Raw genomic sequence first — 14,114 nt, 5'->3', positions numbered from 1 at the left:
AAATAGTATGAGACAACACAGATATGTGAATGTAAAGACTTAATTTGTTCTCTCTTCATTATAAGCCCATGCAGTCAACAAGGAGTGGTCATCCCAGGGACATTGGAAAAGGCATCTGGCGTCTTTATTGTCAAATGGAGCCGTAGCCATTTCAATCAAGAGTGATATCAACCTCTCAAAACGTGACTAGAATTACAGTATAAATGAGGTTGCAATAATACGATTAATTCTTTAGGCTTGCAGCTTTCTCTTTTGCTATGATCCTGCTGTAACCTTATCAGAGTACAATGGCATGTATTCACCTATAATTACTTTGAACCTTTTCTGTGGGATAAATACAGTAGGGTCTTGTTGTTCTGATACATGGAATGTTAATGGTAGGTGAAAGCATGTAATGCTGGTTGGGTTTCCCATGGCATGGCTTTGAGCATGTTGTTAACATAGCCCTCATCAAGATCAGGCAGGTGTCATTTCAGATTGGCTGGACTCTAATTAGAAGATGGATCCTGTTCTGTTTGAATTTGGACACAATGGCCTCAACATTGAGAGTCCGAGAGCTGCTCTCCATCTCCATCACATCAAAGGCTCCTGCTCTGCCAGCTTACTGAATCGTACCGCATGGCGCTCCTTCCCTCAGTCTGACCTGCCCATGCAGCTTTAATGCTCTCTGATCATTCTGCGACTTGGTATTCACAGCCATTAAAATCCCATCCTGTGCAGCAAGCTGGATCAGAGGTAAATGGAGACTGACTCTGGCCATTTGGTCTGTGTTTCCCCATTAATTTGGTTCCCAAGCCACCGTGGCTGTCTGCAGGGCTCTGCCGTCATAGAAGAGGACAGGCCATGTCTGGACGTCAGGACCCATTCATATTCAACTAGATAAGGGATGGGCAACTTTGATGGGAGTGGGGGCCACAAAAAAATCTGAACTCATCATGAGGAATCGCAGGTTCTGGCTCGCGGGTCTGCGCACTGACATCCATAACAACACATGCCAAAATAATGGAAACACTTGGGTAAATGAGGGAAACAAAGTATATTGAAAGCAGGAGCTTCTACACAGGTGTGGTTCCTGAGTTAATGAAGCAATTAACATCCCAGCATGCTTAGGGTCATGTACAAAAATGCTGGGCAGGACATTATTTTGGCTACCATGGCTATAGGATGTGAATGCCCCCATCCGCAGGGCAAGAGTGCCTGAATGGTTTGATGAGCATGAAAACAAATTAAACCATATGCCATGGCCGTCTATCACCAGATCTCAACCAAATTGAACACTTATGGGAGATTCTGGAGCGGCGCCAGAGACGTTTTCCACCACCATCAACAAAACATAAAAGGATGGAATTTCTCGTGGAATAATGGTGTTGCATCCTTCCAATAGAGTTCAGACACTTGTCGAATCTATGCATCTTTGAAGCTGTTGTGGCTGTTGTGGCGTAAGACACTTTATGTTGGTGTTTTTAATTGGGAAATTACCTGTAGATGCACATGTTGTCCATATCATTGTCATCTCATTGTTACTTAGGGAGCTCATTCTATAATACAGACGTACCTGTCCCAGGTAGTTGCAAAAAATCTGGTAACTTTCCACAAAATTCCCTTGTTTTCCAGAAAACCTGGTTGGGATATTTACAGAATCATGAGGGAATAAGTAGGAAATCTGGAATCCTCCAAACAGGAGTTCTGCAAAACCTGGGGATTTTAGGAAAGTGGAACTGTGTGCACGTTTTTATTCCTGCCTAGCACAAACATCTCATTAAACTAATCGTGGTCTTAAATTTAGACCACAATTAGTTGAGTGAAGTGTTCGGAGAGTGCTGGAACAAAAACCTGTACACTCCAGGTTTGTCATTTGATTTAAAAGGAGCCTGGTGGAGATAGATATAACCATACGCCAAGGCAGGGCATTTCCTCGCATCCAGGTTAAGGCCTGCTACCAGCAGGAACATGGAGCACCCCATGTCAGTGTCAGTAAGTCATAACGGCACATCACTTACAGTTGAGGCGAGCACAGGGTCAAGCTGCAGTGCAGCTCCTCTGGATGGAGAGTGTGTTGTGCTGTTAACGGCCTTGCTCAAGCCCATTAACAGTAGGGGAATATCTTCAGGATGTGAAGCAGCCATCCAGATGCCAGATCAATTACCTCCTTTTTTCCAGCACCTTGGCCAGGGATTCAAAGCAGCCACCTTTCAGTTATAGGTCCAACTCCTTAGGTGCTCCCTACCGTTCCTATTTGAATAACTAATACTCCACTAATTTGAGGAGTGGAGAAGCCCTATGCACCATAAACCTGCCTACTGGATTAACTTCCTGTCAGAGAGACTCTGATTAGAGGTTTAGACAGGAGGCCCTGGGCCAATGGGAGGTCACGGGTGAGGGCTTAGGGGTCATAGTGTGGGCCAGTTTGTTTAACATGGCCCAGTGCCCCGGGTGGGTGGATTTTGCACATTTTTGATCATTCCATTGGTCCTTAAACTAAATCTCCATCCATCCGTGGCACCGGTCCATGCAGAACAAACTCGCCCAGTAAGAGGGGAAGTTAGACATTAAAATACAACTTGAACCACAGAGTAAGACTGCCTTTAAATCAAAATGCTTATAATGCCTGTCCAACACAGTGGTGTGACGAGAAGGAACACTGCTTTAAGTTTTCAGGGGATGCATCTCTGCAACTTTTCAGACGGACAGCGCAACACAATGCCAGGGCCTCCCCAACGCCCTCCTCCCATTGAAAGACATTGAGTTGCTGCGTCTTTTACACATCCATTTGTCTGATTTGAATGCCCCCTTAGTCCTCAATAATCAGCAATATGCTTGTTAGATGTGAACTCTTGCTCTTTCAAGCACACTCAGTAGTTCCCTCCACACCTCTCTAGTCGCTACAGAGACAGAACATGCCAAGGACCTCCAGAGCCTTCTGACCAACCACCTGCGACCTCTTCAGAGCACAGAGAAGTAGGCCCCACTCATAATAGTATACTTATGGCACCTTCACTATTGCAGTCTGTGTGATATAGCATATAATCAAGGGTTCCTGGTTGGATTTACCATACTCACTTCAATACGTATGCTCTCTCCTCCCTCTAAAAAAACAAACATGCATCTTTCCCCCTGTCCCAGGTGAGTCTGCTGGGCAATGGATCTCTAGAGCAGCACATCAAAAACCATGCCAACAGCAAGCCGTTCCCTGAGGAAGGATACAACGTCCAAGGCTTTCAATGGCCAAATTTATGAAGCTGTGTAAAAACTTTTTTTTTTTTAAATGTTAGTTAGGTTAGAAAATAATAACTATTTCATAGCCTGTTGGTCTTCACATTTTTACTAACTTATGGAAACTTAAACATGCAGACTGTATCAAGACAACACTTAGTTTATGATTCAAAAGTTCTACAATTCAAGTAATGTACAGGGTGAATACATTTTTATTAATTTATATCAGACACATCACACAGGTGTAACAACTAAAATATGTATATGAAAGACCAGATTGAAGAATGGGACAATAGACAAGTGAATATAAGTCAGTGCTTGCATTTGTATCAGCAGTGGTGAAAAAGTATCCACTTGTCATAGTAAAAGTAAAAATGTCTTAATAGAAAATGACTCAAGTAAAAGTGAAAGTCACCCAGTAAAATTCTACTGGAGTAAAAGTCCAAATGTTTTTGGTTTTAAATATACTTAAGTATCAAAAGTAAATTGAATTGCAAAAATATACTTAAGTATATACTTAAGTGTTTTAAATTTACGGATTGCCAGGGGCACACTCCAACACAATCCAATACATAATTTACAAACAAAGCATTTGTGTTTAGTGAGTCTGCCAGATCAGATGCAGTAAGGATGACCAGGGATTTTCTCTTCTCTTTAAGAGTGGGAATTTTCCTGTCCTGCTATGTAAGGAATAATTTTGGGTGTAAGGGAAAATGTATGGAGTAGAAAGTACATTATTTTCTTTAGGAATGTAGTGGAGTAAAAGTAGTAGTCAAGTAGTGAAAAATATAAATAGTAAAGTAAAGTACAGATACCCCAAAAAATGACTTAAGTAGTACTTTCAGTACTTCACACCACTGTATATCAGTTTGTATGAATGAGTGGTTACAAGATATGTAGGCCTTCCAAACACACACCAGAGACAGAAGGGTGTTCTACATTATTTATTTAACAATAGCTAAAAGTCCCAAGTGTACAAGTCCAAAAAGATCAAATGGAAAAGTCCTATTTTAAAAGTCCTTGAGGACTCTTCCGTGGTCACACCACTGCAGGCACGCTTTGAGGGATCCAAGCCAGTGTTCGCAGCAGGCCTCTCCTGGGTTCTGTTGTACTGAGTGAAAGAAAGATTCTGCCAACAGATTTAGCTGAAACATCATAGGGACAATTACAATAAAACTTCACAATACCTCTGATTAAACTAAATCATAATAAGCCACAATATAACTAAGGAAAGGAGTATAATATCAAAGGTAATGGGGAAATAGTAAATAGATTTAAACAAACTTAAATGGGAAAATCAAAAAGACTTGAATGGGAAAATAAAAATGGAGGCAGGAGACAGTGGCTTAAGTAATGTTATCTGGTATCAATAAAGGCCAATCATGTCTACTCAGAAAAGTTTTCCATTGTCATTGTGGGGACACTAGTAACTCAAATAGTTAAGATGTGAGCAATGAGTGTTCAGGCAGAAAAGTCACTATAATCCATAATGAATTCAACCCGAATTGTGCTTCACCTTTCCAGTATCCCAAAAGGCCTCCTCTCTGGTTCACAGTAGGTGCACTACTGTACTGGCTGTGCGTAGCACACAAAGCAGTAGAGAATGTCAGCAGACAGTGCTAGCAGGTGAAATGTTGGAAATGGAATATGGAGAGGTACTTAGCTTTTGGAAAGGGTGAAGCGTTGACCCCCCCCAATTCCCATAAAGGCCTTCTCGCTCAGTTTCAACACTGGTCCCGGTCTGCTCCAGCAAAGAGGTGCGCACCTTATATTCACCCGTACCAGGTGAATTAGGTTCTGAGCATATAATGCAATGTATTGGGGAATCTTCTAATATATACATAGTCACCTCCATGACATACCTTTCATCACCAAAGCTGTGTTAGCATTTACTGCTCATGTTGCTGTACAACCCTTTTCTTAGTGCCAATGATATAAATGTGCAATTCACACACAATATTCAGTTCATATGCATTGACTGTAATACCTCTGCTGTGCAACAACAGCTTTCTTCCTGCTCTGTCAGCATGCTCCTTTCTAGTGATCTTACTCCCTCTCCACCTGGAATGCAATAACATCAAAAACATGAATAAAAATGTACCTACTCAGTCAGTAACTTAGCTAACTAATGAAACAATAATGTGTACATATACAAGCATATTCTTTATTAGCCAAATTGCACCAAAACAACAGCCTCTGCTACTATTTCAGTTACCAATTCATCAATACACAGTGACAAACTTATTTGGCAAAAAGTGTTCAATAGTCAGTAGCAGGTCAGTAAAGTATAGGTAGCAAAGATATTGTTTTTATTTTCTAAAATCATTAGCTAGCTACATTGATGACCTCAGCTAATGTTTGAAGTTCTCTCTTCCCAAGCGGTTTCAATTTAGCTAGGCTCATCCAACAGGCTTATGCTGCACTGAAACAGAGACAATACCAGACCAGACAGCTTGACCCTGATCCTATTGCGTTTAAGTTAGCTAACTACCTAAATGGCCTTTTCATAATCTTTATAGATAATATAAATATATTTGTTTTCCCCTAGCACCTAGAGCTGCCTAATATAGCAAGCCAGTACGGTAGCTAGGATGCATGCAATGTGTGACATTAGTTGCTATATAGGTGACATTAGATAGATGTTCTTTACCATTCGTCCATCAGATTTGCCACCAACGTTCCTTATAGGACACATCACACTGCACTCTAAACTACTCTGTAAACTGGTCATCTCTGTATGCCCGTCGCAAGACCCACTGGTTGATGCTTATTTTTTGTTTTGTTTTAAACTTGGGCCTCACTCCCTCCTATCTGAGATACCTACTGCAGCCCTCATCCTCCACATACACCCGTTCTGCCAGTCACATTCTGTTAAAGGTCCCCAAAGCACATAATCCCTGGGTCGCTCGTCTTTTCAGTTTGCTGCAGCTTGTGACTGGAACGAGCTGCAAGAAACACTCAAACTGGACAGTTTTATCTCAATCTCTTCATTCAAAGACTCAATCATGGACACTCTTATTGACAGTTGTGGCTGCTTCGCGTAATGTATTGTTGTCTCTACTTTCTTGCCCGTTGTGCTGTTGTCTGTCTTTTGTCGTGATGTGTTATGTCCTATATTTGTATTTTATTTTTAATCCCAGCCCCCGTCCCCACAGGAGGCCTTTTGTAGGCCGTCATTGTAAATAAGAATTTGTTCTTAACTGACCTGCCTAGTTAAATAAATAAAGGCAAAAAAATAAATGAGTGAGATGAAACCGGAAGGAATGACATCGCATCCGAAAAAGATTTATGTCTGGAATTATTGAGTCTACCATTACAGAAATCCACTTGCAAATCTTTACATAAATTAGATAATCAAAAACACGTTGAAATAGCATTAGGCTGAATTCCTAAGATAGCTTTCTTACCTAAAATAAGAAGCGCCTTTTGGGAAGTCCTCCATGTTGCAATGTGGCTACTGGTTAGATACCTGGGGATGTAAACATCACGTTGGTCCCACCTTCCATTTAGCTAGCTAGCCAATCACTGGCATTGTAACAAAGGCCAGTGCTGTGATTTGTCAATAAGGCTGTCAATCATATTTGAGTAACATGTAGATTTGCGAACACACAAGTGCATTTCGAGAGAGCGCAGGCAAGTATACCGTGAGCAGGGAGAGGCTGATCTCAACACTTAATTTATTGCGCTCAATTCTACTTTCTGGGAAAGCAAAAAAACATTGAGGTCTTTACTCTCTCTTTTAGCTCATCAACATGATCGTCTCCATCCTAAATATATTTTATCTGAACTATCAACTCTCTCCACACGTGCTCATTTTTTGTGTGCAATTTTATAACACATTTCATGCAATTTTACTCATTTTACCATGGGGTGGAGAGCAGAGGAGGCTGGTGGGAGGAGCTATAGGAGGACAGGCTCATTGCAATGGCTGGAATGGAATACGTGGAACAGTATCAAACACATCAACATATGGAAACCACTTGTTTGACTCTGTTCCATTTATTCCATTCCAGCCATAACAATGAGCCCATCCTCCTATAGCTCCCACCACCAGCCTCCTCTGGGAGATAGACATTTTTGCAGTTTTAAAGCTAATTTCCTGCATTTCTACACATTTTTCCATGACTTATGCCATGTAAATATGACATCTGAGTGAGAGTGACTAACAAAATCAATGTCACACCCTCTCCCTGGGCACAGATTGTCACTGGTTTAATGTTGAAGGAAGAGCAAACATCTGAAGCAGGCGGGCCGGTGGATAAATAAATATTAGTTGTCCTTGTTTGAACAGTGGAGCACTCTCTGTCTACACATACAGCAGGTGTTACTAATGACTCTTTGTTTACGCTTACTGTTTGTCACGCATTACGAAACACATGAGTGTATGGAGACCATAATGGAGTCCATCTGCTTATGTTACTCACAGGAAAACATGTAGACACACTGCATTTTTAGTCAAGTACTTGTTTATCTGTGTAAGGCCATTGTTCATTTTCACAGGCTTCTCATTTATAAACCATAATTAAAGCATTAAGATTTCTTGATTTAATTCCTCCCTCCCCCAAGACATGCACAACATTGCTGTACCAGTGCACTAGACAAATTAGGTCAGAGTGTATCCTGAAATTAAATCAAATGCACAAATGGAATACATTAAACATGTGCTGTATTTCCAGTGGTGAAACCTTGCAGAAGCATAAAGCCCTGCAATTTGATTTAATAAGGAGAGCCAACCACAGTGAGAGAACCAGAGTGCTCAGGGAGAGAGCCACAGTGCTCAGTCGACAGTTCCGTTACCTACATGCTGAGACTGTTCACACACGCTGGCTGGACTACTGTACGCAAGTAGAGCAGTGATTGGACCAGGGCTCTGCCAGTCAATGAACAAATCCCCTCTGACTTCCTCTCCTCCTTTCCTGATGCAGCATGGGCTGAGAGGGAGGGGAGTTGATCTGTCTTCACAGCCTGCCTCAGCTCAGCTCGCCACCTGCCCTTGAGTTACTGTGAATAGACAAGACAGAGAGGAAGTCGTTCTTTAGTCTGGCTCTTGTAAACCATATCTCTGCTGTGTTTTTATCCCTGGGCTGTTTAGATTTTTTCCCCTCTCTGCTCTGGGGGTGGAGTGGAGCGTTTGTCCCTGGCTGGCGGAGCTCCGACGGGAGGCAGCGCTGCCTCTGTCTGGGACTGGGGATGCTGAACGGGGGAAGGGAGGGCCTGTTTCAACTGGGACAGCAGCTCCAGCAACAGGGGGAGTACCAGGCCGCCCTCCACTGCTTCCTTAGCTCTCTGCTGGGGTTAAGGCACGTGCAGAGCTTCACTTCGCTGCCCAACTGCCTTCACCAGGTGAGCCACCGACCTAATGGCCGGACGATCACTCACTCTCACACCCATATGTATACATGCACCCGCAAACATACACACGCATACTGTAGACAAATGTTTGCACACACAAATGTCCAGCCTACAAGCACATGCACACACTTGTGGTTTACATAAACATGAGCACACAGACACAAAAATCATTCACCACAATACTGATACCATACATACAGTACTGACACTGTGTTTGCCTGTTACTCATACATTAGCATATAATATAAACACACAAGCCACACACTACACATACCAATACAACCTTGCCATCACCAATACCAATGTCAAACGTCATGTTGCCACTCACAGCACAGGATCAGCGTTTTTCCTGTTGACAGTGCATGTTGCAAGGTGAAGACAGGGAGTCTGTCTGTCTCAGGACAGACAGAAAAATGTCAAATGGCTCTTTTCAATGTCAGTAATATGCGTATTGCAAACCTGTGAGTATGTTAGCTACTGTACCTCAATATGAGGTTGGAAGTGGTCCATGTATAGTGCATAACATAATAATGTATGTCAGTAGCCTATTACCAGAAACTCCACTGTATCTGATGAATGCAAATAGCATCCGATTACTGGGACTCATTTCATGTGCATGCTTGTCTCCCAGAATATAATATTGTTGTTTTGATCCAGTTTTGTTGAACCAGGGCCACAGTACCCGATTACATACTAAAGGCCCCTGGATAACAATATGTATCAAGTGACCCAAAGAAAATGTCTTACATTTACAAATGTAGCCCCTTGCCCAATATCCCAGGAATGTGGCATGATGTTGAACAGACCAACGGCGAGAGAGAGAGAGAGCGAGAGAGAGAGAGAGAGAGAGGGTGGTGTTGTTCATTCCCCTCCACAATACAGTGGCTTATATGAGAATAGTGGAATGTGAATGGTCATACATGGTAATATGTGTAGAATGCAGACAGACAATCAATCAATTGTGTAGCATATTCATATCATACAATCCTAATATGTGTTCTCCTTTGTGATTACAGATTGCTGAACTCTTCATCTCCGAAAATAATTGTATCCTTTACACACAAACGGAGGCCTTGTGAGACCAAACCCCACTTCCAGATAACTATTAGTACTATCTTTGCATGAAACCTGTGACTATGCTAGGAAGGCAAAATCTGTTTCCTTTTTTGGTGGCAGTGGCCTGCGGGTATGGTGAATTCCAGTGCAAAATGTAATTTGGCTGTACAGAAAAAGCATCGTATAAAGAGGGAATTTGTGTCCATGGGACAGAATATTATCACAGCTTTGTCCCAGAATGCTCAAGGTTTTGAATGGGGTCAGGCTTTTTTCTTAAGAGGATTTGTAAGTGCTTATCTCCCCACAACACAGAGTATGAGAAAGCTAATTAACCTGTATTCTGCAGTGGCTGTGTGTGTCACCACCACCGCCATCATCCACTACAGGCCAGTGCAGTATAGGGTTCAGATAAGAGGGGTGTGGTGTTGCAGGATAATATAACCTCTTCCCATGGCACTCCTCTCTGTTACTGAGACATTGAAAAACGTTTCACGCCAGCTCAAGTTATCTGCCTCAGCAAGACCCAGCTCCTCACAACCCATCTCCCAAAATAGGTTGATTTACTGGGCTCACTTCATCAATACATGTCCATAGTCTCCTCATGTCCTCAGAAGTAATTGAGTGAAGAGGCTCATAGGTCGTGATAGGGTTAATTAAGTCTTTGGACATGAAAGAGACACATAGCATCATGAATAATTATGTCACAGTGGTGTCATATGTTAATAGTAACATATACGCTTCATAGACACAGGTCATTACCACCAGAACGATTTGAAGTAGACAGTTAGAAAACGATTTACAAAGTCATTTGAGTTTTTATCATGGAACTTGTTACGTGGAACTGATCCAGACATGTCTTTTTGTCGACACAGAGATTAGGCCAGAACAATGGGATACATGACAGTCTGATTGTCCCAGTTAAAGTCACTGGCTATTGGGCAAAATCAATGTTGTTTCCACGTCATTTAAAACCCCAAATGAAATGTGATGATGTTGAATCAACGTAGATACTGATTGAGTTTTTTTTTTTAAAGTCCTCAACGTAAGGGAATTTTGTATTTTTTTCACCTAACTTTTAACCTAAATCCAATGACATGTTTAATTCACATTAATTACCAAATGTAAGTCAAACTGACATCTGTGCCCAGTGGGTGGTCCCCGAGGACAGGTTAAACAGGATATTCATGTGACTGGGCAGAGCCAGAGTTTAACAGGCTTTTAAAGTGCTCTCTGGGTTGTATTTGGGAAGGTTCCCTGTGGAGTGAGGGAGGTGAAGACTTAGCCTAATCTAACTGACTCTGATGGGAACACATATTTTCACATGCACAGAATAAAAAACATAAACTCTCAGCATCAAATGCCATAATAATAACTCCCAGTTGCTGGAATTCTTCTCAGAGCTCTCTGACCAAAAGTCATCCTGGCTTTCATGGAAAGTGTATTCATCTATCCATTCAATTTGGCTCTCAAATTAGAGAAATAAATAAGACAATCAAATGGAATTTTCAGTCAAATCATTCTCAGGATGTTTTCCGTTACAGTTTCATGTTTGTAATCAACACAATCCCAAAAAAATTATTGTCTGTTTTGTGGTATAGTGTTGACTGTATGAGAATAGTGTCACAAGCCACATATGCTTCAGAGTGCTTCCTTTAGAAGTTTATCTCAACTTTGACCCTATCCACTTCACATGTACTGCATGTGCTCTAAATTGAGTTCACCCTGCTGTTGGAAGGGGGTCTGCTGTTGGAAGGGGGTCTCTGTCTGCTTTTTTTGTTTCCATGTTTTTTTCTCCCCAATTTGGTCATCACCAACTCAGGGTGGAGGACTTAGTACCTACTCAGTGTGGGTTCGCTGCATTGTTGTTGCTGTCCTGCCAGGTTGTAAATACCCCAGACCAGCAGAAGTAGTGCTTTGACCTCTGTGGTCTGCCTGTGAAGTGACCTTCTATCCCAGAGGGTCCTCGTCATACTCATCTCACTGTTGGAAGTTAGCATGGGGCTTTCTAATGTAGTGATATGGACTTAATGGGCCTCTGATCATAGTGGAATTATCTCCAGATTTCAAAACACATTAGAAATTTTACTTTGGGGTGATTTTGTAAAAACATTTTTGAGGCATCACGTGGTATTGACAGTTTTTTCATAATTTTTTGGGGGTGATGGATCGAGTAGGTACAGTTTATAAGCCAGGATATACAATGCAATTATATCTGTTTTTGTAATCCATACTGAATGTGTTAGTTGTGAACGCCTCTCCAGCCATCTTATTGGCATGTGAAAAGTGTTGTGTCTGTAATGGCCATCAACACTGGCACTGGTACTCCCTGTATATAGTTCCACATTGATCTGGTACTGGTACTCCCTGTATATAGCTCCACATTGATCTGGTACTGGTACTCCCTGTATATAGCTCCACATTGATCTGGTACTGGTACTCCCTGTATATAGCTCATCATTGATCTGGTACTGGTACTCCCTGTATATAGCTCCACATTGATCTGGTACTGGTACTCCCTGTATATAGCTCCACATTGATCTGATACTGGTACTCCCTGTATATAGCGCCACATTGATATGGTACTGGTACTCCCTGTATATAGCTCATCATTGATCTGGTACTGGTACTCCCTGTATATAGCTCCACATTGATCTGGTACTGGTACTCCCTGTATATAGCGCCACATTGATCTGGTACTGGTACTCCCTGTATATAGCTCCACATTGATCTGGTACTGGTACTCCCTGTATATAGCGCCACATTGATATGGTACTGGTACTCCCTGTATATAGCGCCACATTGATATGGTACTGGTACTACCTGTATATAGCTCATCATTGATATGGTACTGGTACTCCCTGTATATAGCTCATCATTGATATGGTACTGGTACTCCCTGTATATAGCGCCACATTGATATGGTACTGGTACTCCCTGTATATAGCGCCACATTGATATGGTACTGGTACTCCCTGTATATAGCGCCACATTGATATGGTACTGGTACTACCTGTATATAGCTCATCATTGATATGGTACTGGTACTCCCTGTATATAGCGCCACATTGATATGGTACTGGTACTACCTGTATATAGCTCATCATTGATCTGGTACTGGTACTCCCTGTATATAGCGCCACATTGATATGGTACTGGTACTCCCTGTATATAGCGCCACATTGATATGGTACTGGTACTCCCTGTATATAGCTCCACATTGATCTGGTACTGGTACTCCCTGTATATAGCGCCACATTGATATGGTACTGGTACTCCCTGTATATAGCTCATCATTGATATGGTACTGGTACTCCCTGTATATAGCTCATCATTGATATGGTACTGGTACTCCCTGTATATAGCGCCACATTGATATGGTACTGGTACTCCCTGTATATAGCTCATCATTGATATGGTACTGGTACTCCCTGTATATAGCGCCACATTGATATGGTACTGGTACTCCCTGTATATAGCGCCACATTGATATGGTACTGGTACTACCTGTATATAGCTCATCATTGATATGGTACTGGTACTCCCTGTATATAGCGCCACATTGATATGGTACTGGTACTAACTGTATATAGCTCATCATTGATCTGGTACTGGTACTCCCTGTATATAGCGCCACATTGATATGGTACTGGTACTCCCTGTATATAGCGCCACATTGATATGGTACTGGTACTCCCTGTATATAGCTCATCATTGATATGGTACTGGTACTCCCCGTATATAGCTCATCATTGATATGGTACTGGTACTCCCTGTATATAGCGCCACATTGATCTGGTACTGGTACTCCCTGTATATAGCGCCACATTGATATGGTACTGGTACTCCCTGTATATAGCGCCACATTGATATGGTACTGGTACTCCCTGTATATAGCGCCACCTTGATATGGTACTGGTACTACCTGTATATAGCTCATCATTGATATGGTACTGGTACTCCCTGTATATAGCGCCACATTGATATGGTACTGGTACTACCTGTATATAGCTCATCATTGATCTGGTACTGGTACTCCCTGTATATAGCGCCACATTGATATGGTACTGGTACTCCCTGTATATAGCGCCACATTGATATGGTACTGGTACTCCCTGTATATAGCTCCACATTGATCTGGTACTGGTACTCCCTGTATATAGCGCCACATTGATATGGTACTGGTACTCCCTGTATATAGCTCATCATTGATATGGTACTGGTACTCCCTGTATATAGCTCATCATTGATATGGTACTGGTACTCCCTGTATATAGCTCATCATTGATATGGTACTGGTACTCCCTGTATATAGCGCCACATTGATATGGTACTGGTACTCCCTGTATATAGCTCATCATTGATATGGTACTGGTACTCCCTGTATATAGCGCCACATTGATATGGTACTGGTACTCCCTGTATATAGCGCCACATTGATATGGTACTGGTACTACCTGTATATAGCTCATCATTGATATGGTACTGGTACTCCC

The 14,114-nt window shown here is 42.0% G+C and overlaps 1 protein-coding gene and 1 long non-coding RNA gene across 2 annotated transcripts in view; one reads left to right on the top strand and one right to left on the bottom strand.

Moving 5' to 3' along the window:
- Nucleotides 1-4,141: 4,141 nt before the first annotated feature.
- On the bottom strand, nt 4,142-6,699 carry LOC139374259 (uncharacterized). Its single transcript, XR_011627654.1, has 3 exons — nt 6,621-6,699; nt 5,201-5,274; nt 4,142-4,324 (listed from the first exon to the last, which is right to left on the bottom strand). It is a non-coding gene; the product is annotated as an uncharacterized lncRNA (long non-coding RNA).
- Nucleotides 6,700-8,146: 1,447 nt separating this feature from the next.
- Nucleotides 8,147-14,114, top strand: part of c19h14orf180 (chromosome 19 C14orf180 homolog) — a 26,340-nt gene continuing 20,372 nt past the window's right edge. Inside the window, exons 1-2 of the mRNA XM_071116761.1 lie at nt 8,147-8,556; nt 9,582-9,612. Coding sequence (XP_070972862.1) covers nt 8,404-8,556; nt 9,582-9,612 — 184 coding nt within the window. The 5' untranslated portion in view covers nt 8,147-8,403. The remainder of the gene's footprint in view (nt 8,557-9,581; nt 9,613-14,114) is intronic.

This window comes from Oncorhynchus clarkii, chromosome 19 (assembly GCF_045791955.1).
Source record: "Oncorhynchus clarkii lewisi isolate Uvic-CL-2024 chromosome 19, UVic_Ocla_1.0, whole genome shotgun sequence".
NCBI lineage: Eukaryota > Metazoa > Chordata > Actinopteri > Salmoniformes > Salmonidae > Oncorhynchus > Oncorhynchus clarkii.
This window is presented reverse-complemented; position numbering and strand designations above follow the sequence as displayed.